The 27,211-nt window shown below is 44.1% G+C and overlaps 1 protein-coding gene across 1 annotated transcript in view; it reads left to right on the top strand.

Moving 5' to 3' along the window:
* Window positions 1-26,173, top strand: part of LOC144607362 (Golgi reassembly-stacking protein 1-like) — a 32,478-nt gene extending 6,305 nt beyond the window's left edge. Inside the window, exons 3-9 of the mRNA XM_078424152.1 lie at window positions 4,627-4,830; window positions 6,330-6,416; window positions 8,441-8,571; window positions 10,140-10,275; window positions 18,300-18,429; window positions 21,204-21,362; window positions 22,072-26,173. Coding sequence (XP_078280278.1) covers window positions 4,627-4,830; window positions 6,330-6,416; window positions 8,441-8,571; window positions 10,140-10,275; window positions 18,300-18,429; window positions 21,204-21,362; window positions 22,072-22,346 — 1,122 coding nt within the window. The 3' untranslated portion in view covers window positions 22,347-26,173. The remainder of the gene's footprint in view (window positions 1-4,626; window positions 4,831-6,329; window positions 6,417-8,440; window positions 8,572-10,139; window positions 10,276-18,299; window positions 18,430-21,203; window positions 21,363-22,071) is intronic.
* Window positions 26,174-27,211: the final 1,038 nt, after the last annotated feature.

Here is a 27,211-nt window from a genome sequence, read left to right on the forward strand (position 1 = left end):
CCCTTTCCTGCCTTCTCCCCATACCCCCTCACTCCGCTATCCTTAAGAGCTCTATCCAGCTCTCTCTTGAAAGCATCCAACGAACTGGCCTCTACTGCCTTCTGAGGCAGAGAATTCCACACCTTCACCACTCTCTGACTGAAAAAGTTCTTCCTCATCTCCGTTCTAAATGGCCTACCCCTTATTCTTAAACTGTGGCCCCTTGTTCTGGACTCCCCCAACATTGGGAACATATTTCCTGCCTCTAATGTGTCCAATCCCCTAATTATCTTATATGTTTCAATAAGATCCCCCCTCATCCTTCTAAATTCCAGTGTATACAAGCCTAATTGCTCCAGCCTTTCAACATACGACAGTCCCGCCATTCCGGGAATTAACCTAGTGAACCTACGCTGCACGCCCTCAATAGCAAGAATATCCTTCCTCAAATTTGGAGACCAAAACTGCACACAGTACTCCAGGTGCGGTCTCACCAGGGCCCGGTACAACTGTAGAAGGACCTCTTTGCTCCTATACTCAACTCCTCTTGTTACGAAGGCCAACATTCCATTGGCTTTCTTCACTGCCTGCTGTACCTGCATGCTTCCTTTCAGTGACTGATGCACTAGGACACCCAGATCTCCTTGAACATCCCCTCTTCCTAACTTGACACCATTCAGATAATAATCTGCCTTTCTATTCTTACTTCCAAAGTGAATAACCTCACACTTATCAACATTAAACTGCATCTGCCATGTATCCGCCCACTCACACAACCTGTCCAAGTCACCCTGCAGCCTTATTGCATCTTCCTCACAATTCACACTACCCCCCAGCTTAGTATCATCTGCAAATTTGCTAATGGTACTTTTAATCCCTTCATCTAAGTCATTAATGTATATCGTAAATAGCTGGGGTCCCAGCACCGAACCTTGCGGTACCCCACTGGTCACTGCCTGCCATTCCGAAAGGGACCCATTTATCCCCACTCTTTGCTTTCTGTCTGTCAACCAATTTTCTATCCATGTCAGTACCCTACCCCCAATACCATGTGCTCTAATTTTGCCCACTAATCTCCTATGTGGGACCTTGTCGAAGGCTTTCTGAAAGTCGAGGTACACCACATCCACTGACTCTTCCCTGTCAATTTTCCTAGTTACATCCTCAAAAAATTCCAGTAGATTTGTCAAGCATGATTTCCCCTTCGTAAATCCATGCTGACTCGGAATGATCCCGTTACTGCTATCCAAATGCTCAGCAATTTCGTCTTTTATAATTGACTCCAGCAACTTCCCCACCACTGATGTCAGACTAACTGGTCTATAATTACCCGTTTTCTCTCTCCCTCCTTTCTTAAAAAGTGGGATAACATTTGCTATCCTCCAATCCACAGGAACTGATCCTGAATCTATAGAACATTGAAAAATGATCTCCAATGCTTCCACTATTTCTAGAGCCACCTCCTTAAGTACCCTGGGATGCAGACCATCAGGCCCTGGGGATTTATCAGCCTTCAGTCCCATCAGTCTACCCAAAACCATTTCCTGCCTAATGTGGATTTCCTTCAGTTCCTCCATCACCCTAGGTTCTCCGGCCCCTAGAACATTTGGGAGATTGTGTGTATCTTCCTCAGTAAAGACAGATCCAAAGTAACGGTTTAACTCGTCTGCCATTTCTTTGTTCCCCATAATAAATTCCCCTGCTTCTGCCTTCAAGGGACCCACATTTGCCTTGACTATTTTTTTCCTCTTCACGTACCTAAAAAAACTTTTGCTATCCTCCTTTATATTATTGGCTAGTTTACCCTCGTACCTCATCTTTTCTCCCCGTATTGCCTTTTTAGTTAAATTTTGTTGCTCTTTAAAAGAGTCCCAATCCTCTGTCTTCCCACTCTTCTTTGCTATGTTATACTTCCTCTCCTTAATTTTTATGCTGTCCTTGACTTCCCTTGTCAGCCACAGGTGTCTCTTACTCCCCTTAGAGTCTTTCCGCCTCTTTGGGATAAATTGATCCTGCAACCTCTGCATTATTCCCAGGAATACCTACCATTGCTGTTCTACCGTCTTCTCTGCTAGGGCCTCCTTCCAGTCAATTTTGGCCAGCTCCTGCCTCATGCCTCTGTAATCCCCTTTGCTATACTGTAATACTGTATATCGATGAGGCTTTGGCAGAGAATCTGACATTGTATCTTTGCTTCCCTATTTAGTTTATTATCATATATAGTTTAGTTTATTATCACAAGGTACAAAGAAAAACTTTTTTGTTGCATGCTATCCAGTCAGCGGAAAGACTATAAATGATTACAATCAAGCCATCCACAGTGTACAGATACAGGATAAAGGGAATAACGTTTAATGCAAGGTAAAGTCTGATTAAAGATAATTCAAGGATCTCCAACGAGGTAGATGGTAGGTTAGGGCCACTCTCTAATTGGCAAGGTACTAGAAGACTGGAGGATTGTTAATGTTGTGCCTTTATTTAAGCAGGGCAGCGGGACAAACCAAGAAAGTGCAGGACCAGTGAGCTTTGCATCCTTCTTCTTCGGCCCCTTCGGTCATGGCTGATGCATCCTAGTTGGCTGCTTGGTGATGCATCCTAGTCGGCTAGAGCAGCGTCGCTTGTGGCTGAAGAGACCAATGCGGGAGTGACAGTCTCTGTCGCAAAGGTCACATTTGTATGTGGTCTCTGGTCTGAAGTTGCTGCGCTCCTTTCTGCGTGCCCGCTTGTCTGCTGCTGCGTTCATCAGTTTCTCTTCCCCCGTTTTGCGATGTTGGTTCAGGGTACCTCTCCACCTCATACGGTCAGCTGCAAGGCTCTCCCAGGACTCCACATCAATGTCAAGCACCTTCAAATCTCGCTTGCAGACATCCTTGTAACGTAGCTGGGGGTGGCCGATGGTTCGCCCAGATGTCAGCCTCCATAGAGGGTTTACATCAGTGGTGAAAATATTATAGAAGGCATTCTGAGGGGCATGATTTTGGGATTTTCAACATGACTTTGTGTGTGGGATATCTTGTTTAAGAAATGTTAATTTTTCTGAAGAGGTGCAAAAAGATTGATGAGGGCAGTTGAATTCACAGTTGCACTGTCCCATGGGATCAAGGGTGACTTCCTTCCACTGGTTCTATTGGTTCTGAGAAGGATAATGAGGTCAGTGTGGGAATTGCAGACTGTATCACAGATAGATAAGGCTGCAGCTTTTGGGTAGTTATGAAGCAGTGGCTTCGGGGGGGGGGGGGGGGGGGAGCCCGTCAAGCCAGTCCCACAGTCGAACACAAGGTCTGTGGCTTCAGGGTGAGCTCGCCGGGCAGGTCCCCGTGGTCACACTGAAGGTTCAGCGGATCGTAGCCTCGGGAGTTGATCCCGCGTGGCCGAACGGAAGGCTCGACGGATCGCGGTCTGTAGGAGGCAGTCACTGAGCTGCCCCCCTGTTCGTTGGACCCAGGGGACCGCCGGCCTGGAAGGAGGAAGCTGCTGTACTGGCCCCTGCTCGAACGCTGAAGACCGGAAGGATGAACCAGTGATGTCTGGGCAAGGAGCGAGGCCGGTAGGAGAGGAGAGGGAACCGGGGTCTGGCCTTGGGAGGCTCTCCGGGGAACAAAGGACCGACGAGGAGAGGGACGTGGCGTCCAAGGAAGGAGATGGCTGGAGGCCCGCAACAGCGTGGGACTTGCCTGGTACAATCAATCACAATCACAATAAAACTTTATTAGCCAAGTATGTTTTGCATCATACGAGGAACTTCATTTGGCATACAGTCATAATAGGCACTGTTCATAAGAACCAGTTTTTGAACATGGCGCCAATACATGGTGCCTCCTGCATGCAGCTCAGTAAACTATTCCTGTACACTTGCTAATCGGGGGTATGGTGATACTATACTGGACTGTTTATAAGGATAAGAATTTCACTGTGCTAACAATTAACATGTGACAATAAAAATCACTATTGACTATTGACTCCGTTCGTTTAAATGGATATAGAACAGAGATTCCCAAGAAAATCAAGAAACCAGATGCTAGAATCTTGCTCAAAACACAAAGTGCTGGAGGACCTCCAGGAACTTTGGAATAGCTAGGGTAGATGCACAGTCTTTTACGCAGAGTAGGGGAATCAAGAACCAGACACCATTTTTCATCCTCGCTGACACGAGACTCTGTTTTATTAGCTTTTCATGTGGTATTTTAACAAACACTGCTAAAATCCATATGGAACATACCAAAAGCATGCCCTTCATCAATTGTACTTCATCATAAAACACTTTTAGGTTAGTCAAACAAGATCTGTGTGCTGGCTCTCATAGAGTCACACAGTGTGGAAACAGGCCCTTCGGTCCAACTTGCCCACACACAATTAACTTTGCATGCTGGTCACAGGAAAGGATCAAGTATCATCCAATATATTTGTTCCAATCTTAAATCTCTATTCCAAGTCTAAACCCATCAGGACAGAATTGGGTTTTTTTCTCTTTATGGCTTGATTGTAATAATGTGTGGAATGATTCTGAATTCATAAGTTTCAAGAAGGGACCTGACCCGAAACGTCGCCTCATCATGTTCTCCAGAAATGCTGCTTGACCCACTGAGTTACTCCAGCACTCTTGTGTCCTTTCCTGGCTAAAATTCTTTTTTAATTTTTGCTTTCCAGAACAGGAATAACGACACGTTTAAGGACCTGCTGAAAGCCAATGCAGAGAAACCAGTGAAGCTGGAGGTGTACAGCATGAAGGCTGCCAAGGTCCGGGAGGTGGAGGTTGTCCCGAGTAATATGTGGGGTGGCCAGGGTCTGCTGGGCGCCAGTGTCCGCTTCTGCAGCTTTGAAGGAGCGCATGAACACATCTGGCATGTGCTGGTGAGTACTTGCGCAAATGTACCCTTCCCTGGTTATCATAAATACTGCACAGAATGCAAAAATATATATTTGAGTAGGACGGTCATTTTCGCTTGGGCAGCTTACAACCCAGCAATATGTATTTTGATTTCCCTCATTTCAAATAACCCTTGCATTCCCTCTCTCTCCATCCCTCCCCCACTCTAGTTGTCCTGCTAGTTTCACAGTTCATATCCCTTCATTATCACCTCTTCCACAGCCAACTATTGTGGGCTCCACCTTTCCTTGATCATCGGTGCCGGTTCTGATGTGTTCTGTACCCTTTCATACCTTTAGTTTCCCTCTCCCCTGACTCTCAGTCAAAAGAAGTGTCTAGACCCGAAATGTCACCTATTCCTTTTCTCCAGAGATGCTGCCTGACCCACTGAGTTACTCTAGCATTCTGTGTCTAACTTAATATTTTGAGCAGAACTCATAACGAGCAATGATTCTGTGAGTACTGACTGTGCCAGTGCTCCCTTCCAGTTTTATACTGGAAGGGCTGCAAATCTTCCTCCTAAATATTGAGCTCAATCAAAATTCTACCATCCTAAAGGGTAGCGCAGCTGGTGGAGCGCCAGAGACCCGGGTTTGATCCTGATCTCAGATGCTGTCTGTGAAATTTGTACTTTCTCCCTGTGACCGCGTGGGGTTTCTTCCAGATGCTCCAGTTTCTACCCATATCCCAAGGATGTGCGGGTTTGTAGGTTAATCGGCTCTCTGTAAATTGCCCCAAGTGTGCAGGGAGTGGATGCGAAAGTGGGATAACATAGAACTAGTGGGAACGGGTGATTGATGCGCAAACTCACTGGGCCGAAGGCTTGTTTCCATTGCTGTTTCTTTCAATGATCAATTTTCACTATCCCACTTGCCTATCAACCCTCGGGTACTCACTTGCATCACTTCAAACTATTATTGGTTCTATCAGATTTTCCTGTCTCCAGCTAACCCACTCAGCTTTGATGGGTATTCTGCATTCTTCCAGTTTTCTCCATTGCTGGCCAGACCTTCTCAGCCTCTATGATTAGAATTTTCTGTTGTCTATCTACCTTTGCTGTGCCCTAATTGTCAAACAATGAATAGAGCCACAGCTAACACTTGGCATCTTCCAGTAATAGTGATGGTACATGACAAACTGGAACTAGCGCAGAATTGGTGCCAATAATGTTTCACTTTGTGAATATTAGGAGAGGAATCTTTTGCTGTATTATCAGGAATGGTTTGTAGAAATGGGATTTTCCAAAGAAATAATTGGCTAATTAAAGCGCAATTATGCTGTTGCGGTCGAAGGCTGAGTTCATTTTTATTTTACTGATCATGTTTCTATCTTTGCTCTGGAAAAAGTTGATTCATTCCTCTAAAAAATGTTGTTCCTGAATGAGTTGTTTTTCAGCCTCAGCTAAATGATGCATTGCTTTTCATCGAACACCAGGCAAATAACACTCTGCACGTTGACTGTGTGTTCTTTTTTCAACCCGTAGGATATTGAACCAAACTCTCCAGCCGCCCTGGCAGGTCTCCAGCCTCACACTGACTACATCGTTGGCGCAGATCAAGTGATGCAAGAGGTGATGAGCGTTAGTTAATACTAACACTGGTGGTGATGGCTCGGGTTCCAAACAGGCAGGGCTACCCTTGCAATGCCTGAGTGTTACTTGTATATAAAACTCTTAAGACATGCTGGGGTACAATTAGGTGCAGAGCTTAATCTATTGAGCTGTTGGGAAATGAAACAGCCATTTTACTCATAGTCAGGTCCTATGAACAATGTTGGTGCATATTTTGTCTGTCCACATCAGTGACAATGGTCAAGATAGTGGGAGAGAGCGCCTGGATCCTTTTCAGTTGCTTTCAGGGGATCATTTTCGTCAGGCTCGGAGAGGAGATGGCCTTGTTTTAATTAACTACCGCCTAAAATAAGTGGTGGAGTGGCGGTGGGGGGAATAGATTCAGAGGCTTTCCTCTGAATTCTTACTGAAAACTATAATCTAGCTGTATCTGCATTTGACATGAGGCTGCTGTCTCCAGAGATCTATGTTCAAACTAAACACTGGGTTAAGATACAGACTGATCACATCACTGCTTACGTTGAAGTCTAATGATGCACCCTAAATACTGTGGTGGTGTAGTTGGAATGGTATGTTCCAGAATCCAGTAAGCCTTGGTTTGAGGCACGACATTGTTTAACAGTTGGCAGAAGAATGGTAATAATACCCTTAATCCACAGCAGATAAGGGCAATTTGTGGTAATGGAGTGGGATTGGTGGGGTAATTACTCGGTGGTAATGTTAAACTTGGTTTTAGTCATATCACATCTGTTTTGAAATTGACTTGCTAATATTGATGAATGCACATTTAACTTCATTATATGGTATTACTTTATCTACTAATCCGGAGCAATATTAACTCAACAAACATGAGGAGCAACTTTTTCCACACAGAGGGTGGAGGGTATTTGGAATGAACTGCCCACCCTATGGAACTCACTACCCCAAACCGTTAGAGACTCCCCCACACTCACCACATTCAAAACATCGCTGAAGTCTCACCTGTTCAGTACTGCCTTCAACCACTGAAGGTCACCTCACCTTCTGTCTCCTTTCTCTGTTCATTTATTTATTTACTTATTTATCTATTTATTAATTTCCCTTTGTTCTCAAAATCTCTGTAAAGCGTCTTTGAGTATATGAAAAGCGCTATATAAATAAAATGTATTATTATTATTATTATTATATGACATAGTTGAGATGGGTACAATAACAACATTTAAAGTATATGTAAACAGGTCCATGGATAGGGAATGTTAAGAGGGATATGGGCCAAATGTGAACAAATGCGACTGGCTTAGATGGGTCACCTTGATCACCATGCAGGAGTTGGGCCAAAAGGCCTGTTTCAGTGTTGTAAGGCTCTGTGACTCTAAATGCCAACTAATTATGGCAGGCGTGCATTTGTTGATGCCATAAAATGAAATTCCAGGCAGTTGTTGAGTCAAGGGGTGAGAGGGGATTATTTTTCATAGTTACAGTTGATCTGTGGCATTTCCAAGGCTATTTTCTGGAGGAGGTAATGTGCTTGGAAGACACTTTAATATATAGAGCAAGAATTCACATTTCAGCTCTTTCTGCATGTGGTGAAAAAGACATTTGCACACTTGGTTGGCTTCATCGCACAGGGTATTGAGTACAGAAGATAGACACAAAATGCTGGAGTAACTCAGCAGGTCGGGCAGCATCTCTGGAGAACATGGATAGCTGACGTTTCAGGTCGGGACCCATGCTGCCAGAGAAAGTAAAAGAGGCAGATATGATTACAACATGTAAAAGGTAATAGTTCAGGCACATGGATAGGAAATGCCCGGAGGGATATGGGCCAGGTGCAGGCAACTGGGGCTATTTTGGTTAGACAACTTGGTTAGCTTGGAAAAGTTGGGGCGAAGGTCCTGTTCCTGTGCTGTACAGTTCTGTAACTAAACCAAATAGTTATTTGCCTTATTATAAATTGGTATTTGTGTGGCTGTTGTCAGATCGAGAGGGAATTTAATTCAATCACACCTAAATCAGCCAATCTTTTTTGTCTTTCGCTCACCCAGTCTGAAGATTTTTTCAGCTTGATTGAGGCATTTGAAGGAAAACCCGTGAAACTACTGATTTATAACAGTGAGACGGATACGACCAGAGATGTAATGGTTACGCCCAATGGTGCCTGGGGAGGAGAAGGAAGGTATGTAATGACTGTTATAATTTACAATCTGTGTTATTGATGTGGAGGCACAAGGAACTGCAGATTAGTTTAGTTTAAAGATACAGCCTAGAAAACAGGCCCACCGAGTCCATGCCAACCTTCGATCACCTGTACATCCTAGTTGTGTGTTATCGCACTTTTGCATACTACGCACTACGGGCAAATAGAGAAGCCTATTTACCCACGAACTGCATGTCTTTGGAATGTGGGAGGAAATCGGAGCACACGGAGCAAACCCATGTGGTCATGGGGAGAACGTACAAACTCTGCACAGACAGCACGAGTAATCAGGATCGAACCCAGATCCCCGGCACTGTCAGACAGCGACTGCCACCCAATTCTGGAATCTTGCGTAGAACACAAAGTGCTGGAGTAACTCAGCGAGTCAGGCAGCATCTCTGGAAGACATGGGTCAGGACCCTTCTTCGGACCTACTTGTACTAGGGAGGAGAAAGCTGGAAAAGTGGTGGCAGTGGGACAATGCCTGCAAGTGATGGGTAGATACAGGGGAGGGTATATTTGAATAGCGGATGGCTGGATAAAGGCTAGAGATGAAAAGGAGACAAAAGGGGACTTAAGGAAGCAAGGAGACAAATTGGTGTTGGATGAGAAGAGGTTTGAAGGAGCAGTGAAATGTAAAGCAAGAGGGAAGGATGTAGATGTTTGGGGAGTGGGATAGCGGAAGAATGGGTGCGCACCGAGGTCGGGAGAGGTTGGGAGGGCTGAAGACAAAGAATGGTATGGGGTGTCACCTAAATTGGAAAATTCAATGTTCATACTGAAGATAGACACAAAGTGCTAGAGTGACTCAGCTCAGGCAGCATCACTGAAAAAGGATGGATGACGTTTCGGGTCAGAACGCTTCATCAGACTGAAAGTAGAGGGCAGGCAATGGGGGTGGGGTGGGGACTGGAGGTAGGAAAAGGCCAGAACAGATCAGCCGAAGAAAGGTTCCATCCTAAAATGTCACCCATCGTATTTCTCCAGAGATGCTGCCTGACCCGCCCAGTTACTCCAGCATTTTGTCTCTATCTTCCATATAAACCAGCATCTACAGTTCCTTCCTACTCAATGTTCATACTGTTAGGTTATGGAGACCTTTGTATCTTGGAGACCCAAGAGACTGTAGATACTGGAACCTAGAGCAACAAATAATTTGTGAGTCGGGCAGCATCATTTCGGGTTGTAACCCTGCATCACGAGTGGGTGGGAAGGTCTACCTTCTCCACTCTTAATCATGATGTGGGTCCTGACCTGAATCATTGACAATTCCTTCACAGATGCTGCTCGACCCATGTTCCTCCAGCAGATTATTTGATTATCTTGGCATCTTGAACATTTTCCTAATATGTTTAGCCCTCTGCTAAAAATCAATCCCATCACTTCCAGCAGATCAATAACCCAACGTGACTGAGGGATTTATCCAATTGTTGCCATTCGTACTGGAACTGCAATATTGTTGTATGCATATACTCTTTAATGCCATATACACAGTGCGCTAATTTAAAATTTCCACCAATTTCACTTCACACTTTATTCAATTTCAGCTTAGGTTGTGGCATTGGATACGGTTACTTGCACAGAATCCCCACCCAACCTGCTGTGCCGGAGAAGAAGATAGAGACTCCAGCACCTCCTCTGGCAAGTGCTTTGCCTGAGAGTCCAGAAAACGGATTTAAGGAGGTGGGTAACGACCATTTGTGCACTCTACTGATCCCAGGTTACTGAAGTTCTGCGCACTATTGCCAGACCTACCCATAAAGACATACAGTTGAGAAACAAGGTCTTCAGCACATCATGTCTGTGCTGGCCATCGAGTATTTTATCCATACTAATCCCATTTTCCAGCATTTGTACCCACAGCCTTCTTTGCCATGGTGTTTCAGGCATTCATCTCATGGTCATAGAGCCATACAGCACGGAAGCAGGCCCTTCGGCTCAAGTTGTCAATGCTAACCATGATGCCCCATCTAAGCTAGTCCCATTTGACCCATATCCGTTGAAACCTTCCCTATCCATGTACCTGTCTAAGTGTCTTTAAAATGCTTCTAAATCTAAATTGCCTTTTAAATGTTGTGAAGGTCCCTGCTCCCACTCTCCCCTCAGGCACTCCGGATTTCAATTACTGGATGACAAAATTATTCCTCAAATCCCTCAACGTCTCTTATTCCCTTACCCGAAACCTATGCCCTTTGCTAATTAAAACCTTTGCAACTGGAAAGGTTTCTCACCATCTCTCCTCTCTATGCACCTCATTGTTTTTTTATATACCCTAGCCAGGCCCTCCATCAGACTTCAACCTTCCAGTCTCTTCTCACAGCTGAAGCGATCTGTCCCAGGCAACATCCTGGCAAATCTCCTCTGTACCTTCTCACGTGCCAAATCATCATTTCCATTTCTTGAATATTTGGTACTATCATTTTTGTTTTCTTTGCATCTTTCGATTGGCTCAGTTTATTCCTGCTGATAAAAATTTAAGAATCAAACTCTGCATCCTTTGAGGCCTTCTGCTTCCTGCATTCAAAATGTGAAGGGATTACTGGTTAAATGTGGTTGATATTTTTCAATCAAGAACTTCCATCTTTTTCAACAAATCGTTGATGCATTTCATCAATTTCCTGTTAACGACAGCCCCCTGGTGCACCTCCAATTCTCTTCTTGTTATGTAAACCTCAGTTTAAGTATCTTGACATTGTCTGTAATGCCTTTATCTACTAAAGCTATAAACTCTGAAAATTTCCTTTCAGGAGTTCATAAGTTATAGGAGCAGAATTAGGCCATTCGGCCCATCAAGTCTACTCCACCATTCAATCCTGGCCGATCTATCTTTCCCTCTTAACCCCATTCTTCTGCCTTCTCCCAATAACCCCTGGCACCCTTACTAATCAAGAATCTGTCAATCTTCGCCTTAAAAATATCTACTGACGGCTTCCTGTGGCAATGAATTCCATAGATTCACCACCCTTTGACTAAAGAAATTTCTACTCATCTCCTTTCTAAAGGTACGGCCTTTTATTCTGAGGCTATGGCCTCTGGTCATAGACACCCTCACTAGATTAAACATCCTCTCCGCATCCACACTATCCAGGCCTTTCACTCTGCACTGTTCCCCCCCCCCCCCCCCCCCCCCCGCACTCTTTAAATCCTCCCTATTTGAAGTGCTCAAGTATTCTATCCTCTTTTTATAGCTCAGTATTAAACTGTGGTTGTCAATGCTCTGTGCCGCTATTGAATGTTCTCTGTGAATACAAGCATGGTACGTGAGGTTTCAAGAAACCTGTAATTCAGTACGATAATCACCAAATTTCATGTAATACCAGAATATAGAAACAAGGAACTTGTTAGAGAACCACAATGGCGCAGTGGTAGGATTGCTACCTCACAGCGCCAGAGACCCAGGTTCGATACTGACCTCGGGTGATGTCTGTACGGAGTTTGTCTGTTCTCCCAGTGACCGTGTGGGTTTTCTCCGGGTGTTCCTGTTTCCTCCTCCACTCCAAAGACGTACAGGTTTGTAGGTGAATTGGCTATTGTGAATTGTCCCTGTTGTGTAGGATAGTGTTAGTGTACGGGATGATTGCTGGTCGGAGCTAAATCAGGCCACATTGTATCTCTAAAATCTTTTTTAAAAAACTGCAGAAGCTGGTTTACCAAGGAAAGATACAAAATGCCGGAGTAACTCAGCGGGTCAGGCAGCATCCCTGGAGAACATGGATAGGTGATGTTTTGGGTCAGGACCCTTCTTCAGTCTGAAGAGGGGCCCCGATGTGAAACGTCACCTCTCCATGTTCTCCAGGGATGCTGCCGGACCTGCTGAGTTACTCCAGCATTTTGTGTCTTTCATCATGCAGCACCAGGTTGAAAACAGTTGAGGGAGCTGCAAGTTTGAGGGTGACTTTAATCATGGAACATCTTGATGAAAATGTGTTCCGAGTCGGACCAACATTAACGAATGGTCGATTTTAAACTCTTAAACATTGGATATGTGTTATATAACTTTGCCAAATAATTATTTACTCATCAGATAAGCATAACATCATTCTGCAAACTTACCTGATGCACATTAATTCAAGAGTGTTTAATTGTCTTGTGCACTGGGACCAGGACAATGAAACTCTTACTTGCTGCAGCTTTATGGGCACATTAAATGCAACAGCACAAGTGAATATACAAGTAGAAACAAGGAACTGCAGATGCTGGTTTACAAAACAAGACACAAAATTCGGGAGTAACTCAATTGGTCAGGCATCATCTCTGGAGAATATGGATAGATGACGGGGATCCTTCTTCAGACTGCTTGTGGTGGGGGGAAAAGAAAACTGGAAGAGAGAAAGAGCAGAGCAAAGCCTGGTGAGTATAAGAAAATAACTGCAGATGCTGGTACAAATCGAAGGTATTTATTCACAAAATGCTGGAGTAACTCAACAGGTCAGGCAGCATCTCAAGAGAGAAGGAATGGGTGACGTTTCGGGTCGAGACCCTTCTTCAGTCTGAAGAAGAGTCTCGACCCGAAACGTCACCCATTCCTTCTCTCCTGAGATGCTGCCTGACCTGCTGAATTACTCCAGCATTTTGTGAATAAAAGCCTGGTGAGTGATAGATGGATACAGGAGAGAGGGGTTTAGGACAGGCAGATATTTGGACAAAAGCCAGAGATGAAAAGATTAAAGGTGTGAGATAAGGATAGGAGAGGTGTGAATTGTGAAGCCGGAGAAAGGAATATAGATGGAGAGGGAGGGGAGAAAAGGGAGCAAGCCCAGGTGAGGCACAAGGAAAATGAGGAGGAGGGGGGGGGACAAAGAAGGGGGTGTGGTTTGGTAAATTACCTAAATAAATATACAATAAATGATTAGCTATTCCAGGTAAATCGGTGCAAGCCAAAGTATGTAGTGCAACCTTAGTAGTGATCTTGACGCTCTTAACATAGGTGGCACAGTGGCACAGCTGATAGAGCTGTTGTCTCACAGCGCCAGACAGCCGTTCCATCCTGACCTCGGGTGCTGTCTGTGGAGTTTGCACGTTCTCCCAGTGACCACGTGGGTTTTCAAAGACATGTGGGTTTGTAACTTAATTGGCTTCTGTAAATAGCCCCCAGTGTGTCATGAGTGGATGAGAAAGTGAGATAACATATAACTGGTGTGAAAGGGTGATGGATGGTTGGTGTGGACTTGGTCGGCCGAAGGGCTGTTTCCATGCTGTAACATCAAGCAATGAACCCTGGTAATCTTTATTTTATACGCCGTAGATGTGGCTCAGGACATAGAGCTCCTCATGCCTGTTGCACAGTTCAATATGATTGCTGATCCTTTACCCCGTCATCACTTTCCTTCACTAATTCCCGTTCCATTGACTCCCTTGCAATTTAAAAATATGTCACTCTCTGTCTAGAATATTCTCACTGTCTGACCCTGTTGGTCGGAGAATTACAAAGTTTATTCACCTAGCTGGTGAAGAAATCTCTTCTCATAAAATTTCATAAGTTATAGGAGCATAATTAGTCCATTCAGCACATCAATTACTCCATCATTCAATCATGGCTGATCTATCCTTCTCATCCCCATTCTCCTGCCTTTTCCCCGTAACCCCTGACACCCATACTAATCAAGAATCTGTCATTCTCTGCCAAAAAAATATCCATTGACTTGGCTTCCACAGCCTTTGTGGCAATGAATTCCACAGATTCACCACCCTCTGATTAAAGAAATTCCTCCTCATCTCCTTTATTCTGAGGCTGTGCCCTCTGGTCCTAGACTCTCCCACCAGTGGAAACATCCTCTCCACATCCACTCTATCCAGGCCTTTCACTATTCAGTAGGTTTCAATGAGGTTCACATCCATCTAAACCCCAGTGAGTACAGGCCGTGTGCCATCAAATGCTCATCATATGCTAACCCAATCATTCCCGGGATCATTCTCGTAGACCACCGAATAGCTGCATTTGTCCTGAACGACTGACCCGTCTGATTTTAAACCCCATTGCGGGAAACAAATCCCCACAAGTTGCAAGAACTGTGTACCTGTTGGACAGGTGACAGATTTGAGACTCCTGTAACATGACCTTCTGGATCCTCAAACCTGCCTCACTCATAGTCACACCCTGCTGTCTCCCTTGACTGACAGATTCTAATGTACTTAATCTAAAGGTGTGACTGCCTCTTAGAACAAAGTATCCAGGTAATTTATCCTTGATGCAAGACAGTGTTTGAATCATGGACTTCAGTTCATTGACTCAGACCTAAAGTTCCCTGAGCTGCACAGATTTATTGCAGACTAGACCAAGTGGACCCGTTGGGCCCATTCCTCGTCAAGGGGGGACAGGGAAGAGGGTATGATTGAGTGAGGCCTGGACCCAAAGCCTCTCCTGTATTGTAGCACCCTCAACCCCCCACATCCCCCCTACTGACCCACTCCATCCCCCTTAGCCACCCCCACTTGCCCCTCCCCTGCCCCCACCCAGGACACGGGGGGATGGAGTGGCTGAGTGTTAGACCAATGCAGTAGAGGTTGGGGGGTTTCAAAGGGGGTTCAGGGGGGATGAATTGGGTGAATGGAGGGTGGAAGAGAGGGGGGGATAATGGGGCTGGGGATGGAGTGGGTGAGAAGAGGATAAGGGGGCTTGAGGTGGGTTGTGAGGGGGGATGATAAGTGGGGTTGAGGGGGTGTGGATGGAGTGGGGCTCTGAAGAAAAATCCTAAACACAATTTAAATTAATGCAGCACAGGTTTGGGGGAGTTAAGGGGGATTGAGGGGGGAATGGAGTGCGTGAGCGGGGCTCTGAAAGAAATTCTAAACACAATTTCAGTTAATGCAGGAGAGGTTTGGGAGAGTTTTAAGGGGGGGGTTGAGGTGGGAATGGAGTGCCTGAGTGAGGGGGGGGGGGGGTTGAGATGAGAATGGAGTGCCTGAGTGAGGGGAGGGGGTTAGACCAATGCAGTGGAGGTTTGGGGGAGTTTTAAAGGGGCTCAGGGGGGATGAATTGGGTGAATGGAGGGGGGGGGGGATAAGGTGGGTTGTGGCGGGGGATGATAAATGGAGTTGAGGGGGTTTGGATGGAGTGGGTGTCTTACAAAAACCTGAAACCAATTTAAGTTAATGCAGCACAGGTTTGTGGGAGTTTAAAGGGGGATTGAGGGGGGAATGGAGTGCGTGAGTGGGGCTCTGAAGAAAAATCCTAAACACAATTTCAGTTAATGCAGGAAATGTTTGGGGGAGTTTTTTAGGGGGGGGGGGGTGTTTGAGAAAGCCCATGGTATGACAGGGAGAACGTGCAAACTCCACAGCACCGAAGGTTAGGATTGAACCCGGGTCTCTGGCACTGGCTCTTACCGCTGCGTTACTATGCTGCACTTAATCTAGCTGTTACACATCACATTCTCTGCCGTATCTATCTTAACATTTTTAATTTAGTTTATTCAGTTATTTAATCCTGCCAGTTGCACCCTAACCCCACTGAAGTAGCTTGCCCACTGATAACCATATCCCATGGGTGCTGTACTTGGGAGCTCCTGTACCAAACCCACGGAACTGCGGAGTTGCCTGTCTCCCTGAGTTCCTCCATCACTTTGTGTTTGTGCTGAACCCATGCTGTGTGTTTAGCTTATAGTATAAGAAAATAACTGCAGATGCTGGTACAAATCGATTTATTCACAAAAAGCTGGAGTAACTCAGCAGGTCAGGCAGCATCTCGGGAGAGAAGGAATGGGTGACGTTTCGGGTCGAGACCCTTCTTCAGACTCGACCCGAAACGTCACCCATTCCTTCTCTCCCGAGATGCTGCCTGACCTGCTGAGTTACTCCAGCTTTTTGTGAATAAATCTGTGTGTTTAGCTGTCTTCCCAGCTTGGTCGGCATGAACGAGTTAGGTGTAAGGGCCTGCTTCTGTGCCCATGACTCTACACGACATTGCAATTTAAACCATGAGATTTAGAGAATTAACCTGTGAAACTTAACAGATATTTTTATTAAATGAAAAGAAAATAATGTGAGCCTATAAACCAGGCACACTTAATTTTCAGATTGTAAACTTTAGGAAGACACATTTTACTTCATTCTTTGGCAACCACCCACTCTTCTGTGGACAGGCCTGATTTTGCTGGGCCACACAAAGTTTTTGTAAGATCTTGGTATCTTTCAGTAACATCCCATTGCTCAAGCGAGTTCAGATTGAAGAATATTTGACCACATGGAGAGTTGGCCATCGTTGTGCTATCACGCCCCGACATCTCACGGGCGGGCATATTTGTCAGGAAAGCTTCACTGAAGAACTGCGTTTTGCTACGGCAACCATGACTGTTTACTCTCTCCCAAGCTCACTGCTGGGGGCCAGTTGCCATGTCCACCACACTGCTCTGCGGGTGATCAGATCTGTGGCCTCCTAGTCTCAGTTCATTAATTACTTACCATTTCAGCAGCTGAGTGATTTGGAATAAGAAGAACAAAAGTACCGGCACCTCATGTTTTATGCAGGTGTTGCCGCTTAAAAAGCAGCGCGTAAATCAAACATATGCCAGGCACTGCACACGACTATGCTGCCATATGGTGCCAAAGCATACATTTGAGTGCGTTATTCCCAAAATAGGAGCACGTAAATTAAGCTTTGGTAGTAATTAGACAAGCGCGTTATTCTTAAATGACTTAAATCAAGCAAGCCTAAAATGTGAGGTGCCTGTACGAGAAATTCTCAGCAGGTTAAGAATCTTCGGGCGGCACAGTGGCGCAACGGTAAAGTTGCAGCCTTACAGCGCCAGGAACCCGGGTTTGTTCCTGACCACAGGTGCTGTCTGTTTGGAGTTTGCGCGTTCTCCCTGTGACCACGTGGGCTTTCTCTGGGTGCTCCAGTTTCCTCCCACATTCCAAAGAGGTGCAGGATTGTAGGTTAATTGGCTTCTGTGCACTGTCCCGAATGTGCAGGATAGAACCAGTGTATGGGTGATTGTTGGTCGGTGTGGACTCTGTGGGCTGGAGGGTCTGTTTCCACGCAGTATCTCTAAACTAAGCTAAGAGAGAAGAGCAGAGCTAATGTTGTTTTGGCAACCTCAAATTTTGTGGCTACATTTTTTTTTCTCTGATCAATTTGGCTACATTATGAGATAACATCACAGTGAGATATATTCTTGGCATTCTTCAAAGCAGCTCTTAAAAATGGTATGAGCATTGAATTTTCCAATTTTAGGCAATGACATAACCCTTATAATCCCCCCTCAGAGAACCCTCCCCCCCCCCCCCCCCCCCCCCCTTCCTTCCCCCACCTCCACCCTCCTCCCCTGGGCTCACATCCATTTTCCTCATCCCCCTCCACCTACATTCCTTCCTCTAGCTTCACAATTCTTCAAACCTTTTGTTTCGTACCTTCTGCTGTTTCACCTCTGGCCGTTGTTCAGCCATCTGCCTATCAAACAATCCTCCTCACACAGGCTCTGTCCTGCCCCTCCTATCATCCAGCTTTCTTACCTCCCTTACAATTAGTCTGAAGAAGGGTTCCAACTCTAAAAATTGCCTATCCGTGGTCTTCTGAGATGCTGCTGACCCGCAGAGTTACTCCAGCACTCTGTCCTCTTTGGTAAACCAGTGTCTGCATTTCCTTGTTTCAGCAGTACTTTTGAAGTTGAGATTTACATTATAAAAGTGATCCAACTGACCTGTCTATTGCAGTATGGTCTTCACGGAGCACTGCTGGATTTAAAGTAAAACACTTGTTTATTCCCTAGGCACCATTAGTAGCCCCCAGCTCACCGACTGACAGATCAACGGAGAGCCCAGGCTTGGAGCATGGACTGGCTGACCCGACGGTGGATAACCCTCCCCTTCCTCCTCCCATACATCGTGTCATGGATCCAGGTAGATGAACAATTGTAATTCTGTTAACATTTTGCATTTGAAGTCGAAAATACTGCTGTCATAGAAACATAGAGGGTCGGTGGAGGAGTAGGCCATTCGGCCCTTCGAGCCAGTGCCGCTATTCAATATAATCATGGCTGATCATCCAGAATCAGTATCCCTTTCCTGCTTTCTCCTCATGTCCCTTGATTCCGTTAGCCCTAAGAGCTCTATCTAACCCTCTCTTGAATACATCCAGTGAATTGGTGTCCACTGCCTTCTGTGGCAGAGAATTCCATAGATTCACAACTATCTGGGTGAAAAGGTTTTTCCTCGTCACAGTCCTAAATGGCCTCCCCCTTATTTTTAAACTGTGACCCCAGTTTCTGGACTCCCCCAACATCAGGAACATTTTTCCTGCATTTAGCCTGTCCAATCCCTTAAGAATTTTATATGTCAGAAGATCCACTGAGTTCTCTTGATATCGGATCAAAGAAATCACGATCATACTCTGCAAACTTGAATTAAAAGACTCCACAACAATCAGTTTGGCCACTGGTTTAAGACGGGAGCGGATATATGTAAAGGAGATCTGAAGGTTGGCTTTTTCACGCAGAGGGTGGTGAACATTTGAAATGAACTTCCAGAGGAGGTAGTGAGGGCAGATGCTATTACAACGTTTAAAAAGCAATGGGACAGATACATGGATCGGAAGGGCACAATGGGATATGGACTCCTTGCAGGCAAATGGCTTTAGCATGGATAGGCATCGTGGCTGGCATGGTCGAGATGAGCTGCAACGCCTCATTTACATGCTGCACGTTCTATAATTCTAAGAGTCTAGTTCTGAAGTCCTGCTACTATTTTTTAATTTGCAGAAAGGTAAGCTGGATGTGTTTCCTAGTGGCATGGACACTGGAGCGTCAGAGTGAGGGTGTTCATTTGTCTGTCCAGTCATATTGCCAGAGATTCTAATCTTCACTGTATTATCCTTCCTTCCTAATCCTTCTGAAATCAGTGTCACACAAAATAAAAGTAATTGGCACAATGGGAACATAAAATGCACACCCAGAAATGTCTTGTGCCTTGTTCTATAGATTATAAGTAGCTATTGACTTGTCCAAGGTATTGAAATTTTCAATTAGTAAAATCAAATTGCAGTACTTAGTGTACGCCATGTTCTGACTCTACATCGTACATCATTTTCTGGCTACCATGAAAATCAGTGATCTAAGGAAGCAAATGTCTCTTTTGGTTCCTTAATTTTATGGTTTTGGTCTTCGTAGGCGCAGATAGTTGTGCTGCTGCCTCACAGTTGCAGAGATCCAGGTTAGATCCTGACCAAAGGTGCTGTCTGTGCAGAGTTAGTGCGTTCACCCTATGACCACGCAGGCTCCTCCGGGTTCTCCTATTTTCTCGCCTACACGACTTTCATATGAAGAAAGACTGGATAGACTCGGCTTGTACTCGCTGGAATTTGGAAGATTGAGGGGGGATCTTATAGAAACTTACAAAATTCTTAAGGGGTTGGACAGGCTAGATGCAGGAAGATTGTTCCCGATGTTGGGGAAGTCCAGAACAAGGGGTCACAGTTTAAGGATAAGGGGGAAGTCTTTTAGGACCGAGAGTGGTGAATCTGTGGAATTCTACAGAAGGTAGTTGAGGCCAGTTCATTGGCTATATTTAAGAGGGAGTTAGATGTGGCCCTTGTGGCTAAAGGGATCAGGGGGTATGGAGAGAAGGCAGGTACGGGATACTGAGTTGGATGATCAGCCATGATCATATTGAATGGCGGTGCAGGCTCGAAGGGCCGAATGGCCTACTCCTGCACCTATTTTCTATGTTTCTATGTTTCTCCCACATCATAAAGACATGCAGGTTTTTAGGTTGATTGGCTTTTGTAAATTTCCTCAAGTGTGTACGATGCAAAAATGGGATATCATAGAACTAATGTATGGGTGATGGATGGTCCGTCGACTCAGTGGGCTGAAGAGCCTGTTTCCACATTGTCTCACTAAACTAAATTAAAGTGTGCTAATTAAGTTTATCAGAAGCGTTGCTTTGAGTTTGAAACTAACTGGGGTGGCACAGTGGTAGAGTTGTTGCCTTACAGCGCCAGGGACCTGGGTTTCATCTTGACTACAGGTGCGATATGTATGGAGTTTGTACATTCTCCCCGTAACCGCGTGGGTTTTCTCTCCAGTATCCTCCCACATTCCAAAGACATGGCTTGTAGGTTAATTGGCTTTGGTAAAATTGTAAATTGTATTTAGTGTGCAGGATAGTGCTAATGTGCGGGGCTGGCTGGGCCGAAGGGCTTGTTTCCGCTAAACTAGTTTAGTGTATTGCTAAACTAAAGTGGTGTGAAATTATCTCGTAGACTTGACTTTGGTCCTGTATTGTTAGATCAAAGTGTGTTACACTACATAATGCATGTTACTATATAGCACAACCAATCCTCTTGGGTATGGTTGTGAGAGGCGTCTATCGCAGTTGGCAATGCTACGTTGTGAGCGTACAGCTTTTTTAATTGCTATACGGTTTTCAGTAATTGGTCTGGCAATAACAATCAGAAGGCAGACGCAAGGCTTTTATATTCTAAAGCCATTCTTTTCGCTATAGTGGTTTGCTATAGTGGTTTGTTTCCAAAATTGTAATGCAGCTTGTGGATAGAATATAAAAAGATCTTGCATTGAAACAAGGCTGAATGGCTGCAATCAGTTGCAATGTGTAGAGAGGCCATGAAATGCAGATAAGGGGTCATGGTTTATTCAGTCATTTATATTCTTGTACAGGTTTTCCACCTGGATCCATGGATGTTCCTATAACTCATGACGTGTCCAAGATATTGAATGTGTCACTGTCCTCGTCTTCCTCGTCCTCAAATGCAGCAACTGAAAGCAACGCTGGAACAAATGGGTTCCTCACCAACGAAGAACTTGATCTTCATTCTGGTGAGTGCAACCCAGCAGTCAAATTTACTTGCCTCCCCTCTAGCTGGATTGTGCTTCCAGTCAACCTAACAACAGTTGCATCACAGTCAAACCGGACCTTGCTCTTGCCAATCCCATGCAGCACAGTCATGGATGAGCTACAAAATGTTTTGAAAGATATCAAAATTCAGTTATGCACAAATGTTTCACATCCTGACAAGCTTCAAAACAGTAACTATATTTCCCAATATTCCCAAATTCCCTTCTCCCCCACCTCTTTCCCCTTCCCTATGTCCCCTTCCACCCCAGCTTCTCTCCCTCCAGATTCGCATTTCACTCCACCTCTGCTCTAATTATCTGACACCCTTTTGTCTCCCCTTTCACATCTAACCTTTGTCACTTCCTCCACTTATTCAAGGAAAGACACACAGTCTGAGGGAGGGTCCTGACCTAAAACGTCACCTATCCATGTTCTCAAGGGATGCTGCCTGACCCGCTGTGTTACTCCAGCACTTTGTGTCTTTCCTTGTCTATAAACCTATTTTGCTAGCTCTCAATTTGTCTCTCGGATTGCATTATGTTGCCATTGGTTATGACTGAAAGGCATCGGCTGCTCTCATCACTTTTAGACATATCCATTATGAAGAAGACAATGAATTTAATGCAGTGGAATACTTGTCAGTGAGTTTAACTGATAGTGAATTTGTATATTGTTTTGTTTTTAATGTAGACCAAGGTAGTGCAGTGACTCCCGAGGTTCTAACGCCCGTCAGTTCAGCGCCACATGCTGCTGCTGCTGCTGCTTCATCAGTACAGCCAGAACCAGATCAGGATCTCTCGGACGCCACTACCACTTCGTTTCCCACCTCTGCTGAAACGTCGCCAGATACCGACCATACCAAGTCTCTACCAGAGGATCAGAAGGAACACCCGTCGCAAGAGGAAGATGCGACATCTCACGATCCCCAATTGACCAGAGATGAAACAGAAGAGTCATTGGGTTGAAGAGTCTACACGGACAAGGCACTGCAGCAAATGAGGCTTTCACGGTGGCTAAATGCTTTACCTGGGTTTTCTTCTTAATGTGTCTAGCTGATAACTATTGTATACAAAGCAAGCAGTTATATTTGGGCCTGTTTCTTTGCTTCTTGACTGAAGGAAATGTAATGCTGACTATTTCATGACTTCTTTCACAGGATGTCTGGAGTTACTAATTCCACAGTACAAGAAGCATTAGGAAAATTCCATTGATTATTACTTCAACTGTTTGCTAAATCACAATTTTGACAACAGGCCTCCCTTTTGCTAAAAGTGGCTATCTTATTTTTTTATTACTCAGAATTATTTTAAATGGAGGAACCATGGTGAATGGAAGATTCACTTGGGAAATTATTCAGATTGAAAAATATTTTAATCGTTTTGCTTTTCTGATGTATTTCTCCTCAGTGCAACATTACTTTGTTGATGCGAGATTAGTGCAATCCAATTCCCGGATGGAAAGGAATTTTTGAGAGATTGGATATGATTAAAATGATCGGAAGCGTTCAGGGAACTTCAGAAATATATCTGGTGACGACTTCTGATCCTTTTGATTAGATTAAGTTGCCCAATTTTATTCTCCTTCAAGCTGAGTGTCGGGAATTCAACACTAGCTTACTTAGAACAGAATAATGATACTATTTGATGGAAACGTGGCATAGAGTCTTACAGTATGGAAACAGGCCCTTCGGCCCATCTTGCCCACACTGGCCAATTTATCCCATCTACACTAGTCCCACCTGCCTGTGTTTGACCCATATCCCTCTAAACCTATCCTATCCATGTACCTGTCTAAATGTTTCTTAAAAACGTTGCGATAGTACCTGCCTCAACTTCCTCCTCCGTCAGCTCATTCCATACACCCTCCACCTTCTGTGTAAAAAATTTGCCCCTTTTTGTTGAAAGTGGAACTGGAGATGGAAGTGCGCATTCACAAAGGTGGAGTAATTGTAAGTGTAAAATGTAGATCAATATTAGCATTGGCAATCACCCACAGTTCCAGGCTTTTTAAGAATTTCCTTTCATAATTAATGATAGAACTTCCCACGGTTGCAGTATTTCTCAATTCACCATTAGTAAACTGTTGACAAATGAAAAAAGTTACTTTTAAAATTGAAGTTCCGAACAAAATATCTTCCAATGTTCCTCTGAACTAGTGAAGCCCAATTAGCTCCTTGGGTAAGGCTCTCTGTCCCCTCCTCACAGTAACGGAGTTATAGGGAAGGAGTTGTACCTTAATAACCTCTTTTGTGTTTACATGCTAGCTTTCTATCGCTCAGCTTAAGGGACAGCACCGCTATTCTGTAACTGTTTGCCATACCCCAGGCTACAAAGAAATTGGCAAACAATTGATTTTTGCACTGACTTTCTCCTACTATGAAAATGTAATCTATGCAAACCTTATGATTTTTCAGTAGCAATTTTCATTCTTTTACTCTTTGCTTTACTGGGGCAACTGAAAGATTGGCCAGTCTTCTCATAGTTGTCTATGGACTCTCTGATCCTGGCCGGTACGATAGTTAGGTCCAATTCTGATCTGCCTGATGGCTTCCCACAAGTATATTCCATCAGTAATCACTGAAAACATTTTTTACTATCCAAAAGGTGGCACAGTGGAGCAACAGTGGAGTTACTGCCTTACAGCACCAGAGACCCGAGCTCAATCGTGACTATGGGTGCTGTCTATATGGAGTTTGTACGTTCTCCCTGTGACCGCGTGGGTTTTCCCCGGGTGCACTGGTTTCCTCCCACCCACCAACGTATGGGTATGTAGGTTAATTGGCTTCGGTAAGTTGTAAAATTGGCTCGTGTGTGTAGGTTAGTACACGGGGTGATCGCTGGTCGACACGGGCTCAGTAGGCCGAAGGGCCTGTTTCTGCGCTGTATCTCTAAACACTCAAGTCTAAGACACTTTCTTTGCTATCTGCCACATTTAAGCCAAAGATTAAACTGCCTACTTCTTTGATTGAAATCACAGACATGATTGTTTAAATGTACATAATATGCTTTATATAAGGTTAATTCTGTATTACCTTATTCTAAACATGACATATGTAGCCGTTTTTCTGGACAAAACACTACTATCCAAAAGTGTAGCATCGAACAGAGCGTCAGCTTATGTTTGAAATTGGTGGATGATTACTACTTGTGCCAATTAATGAAGGGTTTGAAGATTTTTTAAATACTTTTTCCAATAATGCACAAGGTACTGACTGACTAAACTGTAATGGTGAGGGCGGTTCATTCTACGTATGGATAGAATTTACTGGTTATGGCACGGGATACAGTTAAAGCAAATGTTCTAACCACTTAAAATGCTGGTAATTTTTCAGTCAACCTATTTTGTAAGTAGTGCTTTCTTTTAAGTGGGAATGTTTTTATTTTATTTTTTTGACTGATTAATACAAGTTATGGTTTCTGTTTAAACAGGGTGCTTTTGAATACACTAAGAGATACAAGAAGATCATGTTTACATATTGTTGGGAATAACTGGGTTGCTGGGGCTAAGTTTGGACAAGCTATGCTACTATCTGATGTACACTCAGTTTAGGCCAAAGTCATCTCACGTCACAGTTTAGACACAAGGAACTGCAAACGCTGGTTTAACAAATAAGACAGAGTGCTGGAGTAACTCAACGGGTCAGGCAGCATCTCTGGAGAGCATGGATAGGCAATGTGTCAGGTCGGGGTCCTTCCAAAACATTGCCTATCCATGTTCTCTCGAGGTACTGCCTGACCTGCCGAGTTACTCCAGCACTTTGCGTCTTTTCCACTCCAGAGTTTGATTAATGCTATGCATTACAAAGGTGCAAGGAGACGTTTGACATTTGTACACAGTCTTTCCTGTCAAGGTTACCATCTACCGGTTTTAGGTTCTCCTAACCCTGCTTGGTGCTTATGTTTATTTGTATATCCTATTGAGAATACCAGTAAGGCCTGCTGAAGTTCCTTGGAGAAGGTGCAGCATTACGCCGTTTAAGTTGAATGAAAAACGCAAATAGAAGAAATATAGGAAGAGTGTGACCAGCAGTTTCATTCACAATGTGTTCACCACAGTTCCTTTCAAGAGGTCATTTCCTGTTTCTCTAAAAGTTTGATGGTATTAGTAAATTTGCCAATTGATGGATGTTTAAAAAATATATATAATCATGCATAAAATGCACAGCTCATAAAATGCTTGATCTTCAGGTGAATCTTTAATTGTTTGAATGATTCATATAAAGTAAATGTTAGCACAAGCTTTCCATTAGCAGATGAAATGTGCTGGGTTCCTGGTCCCCATTGAGACTCTAAATGTTCTCACTATATCAGCATTTTGTCAGTTTCGCAATCACGTTGCCATAATAATTTGACACTCACAGTTGCACCTTTCCACATTGGAACGAGATAATAGATGGCCAGGTGCTAGATACTTTTCCAATAGGTACCACCAATGGAATGTGCACACTCACTCCCTAAGATAAGTGGTACCTCTTCCGTTAAAATTCCAGCACTAAATTTGATTGTCTAGTTTCCACACTTTTAAGTATTTCTATATGGGAGGTTTTAGCTTTTCTTATCCATATATAAATGACATATTGTAGTGGCACAAGGAACTATTGAAAAGGTGAATGTTGACAAAGGGTATTGCATTCTTTTGACAAAAAAAATAATATATGGTTTTATGTTGAATGATGGGTTTACAAATTATGTCTTTTTGAAAGCATTAAAATTTTTAAGGTGAGTTCATCACTTTTCATTGCTATGGTCTGAATTTGGACTATCAGTCCACTGAGTTGGAAATCTTGGTTGCAAGGGCACTATAGTACTGAAAAATCACTGCACAGAGCACAGTGGCACAGAGGTATAGTTGCTGCCTTACAGCTCCAGAGACCCAGATTTGATCCTGACAATGGGTGCTGTCTGTACAGAGTTTGCATGTTCTCCCTGTGACCATGTGGGTTTCCTCCCACATTCCAAAGATGTACAGGTCTGTAGGTTAATTGGCTTCTGTAAATTGTAAATTATCCCTAAAGTATAGGATAGTGCTAGACTCGGTGGGCCGAAGGTCCTGTTTGCTCGCTGTATCTCTAAAGTCTAAAAGCACTCCCTGGTGCTTTGTTCCACTACATACTGTGGTCTCACTCTATTTAGATAACTGCTTTATTTTATTTTTATTTTCAGCATGAAAAATCCCAGATCAGTTTCTCCACCACACTGACCAGCAAGTGATAACAATTCTGCCATTTAAATCTTGGGTATCAAATTTCTGAATGAGTGAACTTTTTGATCATCAACATCTCAGTGGGTGGGGACAGGCTAACACCACCAATATGCTAATTTATTATCATGTGGTTCCAGCAGCTGTTGATCACACTTAGATGATAGATCTAATTTCTCTTCTCCCCAGGGCCCCACTCCTAATTGTTTGCATTTTATTTGTCCCCTTCAGATTAGATGACCCCTAGCTGACGTTCTTCAAATTACTTGTTTTAAATCTGTAGTCATCTCTGCTGCCCCATTCCAACTTCCATTAAATCCCCATTACTCAGCACCGTGAGAAAGCCTATAGCATCAATATCTTACTTACAAACAAGTTTAAAGCCTTATCAGCTCCAACATTCCATTCTACACCTCAATGACTAAACAATAATAATTCCCCTGGTCACACACACACAGTGTAAAGAAGGTTTGAAGAAAGGTCTCAACCCGAAAGGTAATCTATCCATATTGTCCAGAGTTGCTGCCTGATTTGCTGTTACTCCAGCACTTTGTATTTTTTGGGTGAAAATGGCCTTCCTCAGATCCCTTCTAACCTCTTTTCTTTTACTCTAAATCTATGCCCACTAATT

The sequence above is a fragment of the Rhinoraja longicauda genome, chromosome 2 (assembly GCF_053455715.1).
Source record: "Rhinoraja longicauda isolate Sanriku21f chromosome 2, sRhiLon1.1, whole genome shotgun sequence".
NCBI classification, from domain to species: domain Eukaryota; kingdom Metazoa; phylum Chordata; class Chondrichthyes; order Rajiformes; family Arhynchobatidae; genus Rhinoraja; species Rhinoraja longicauda.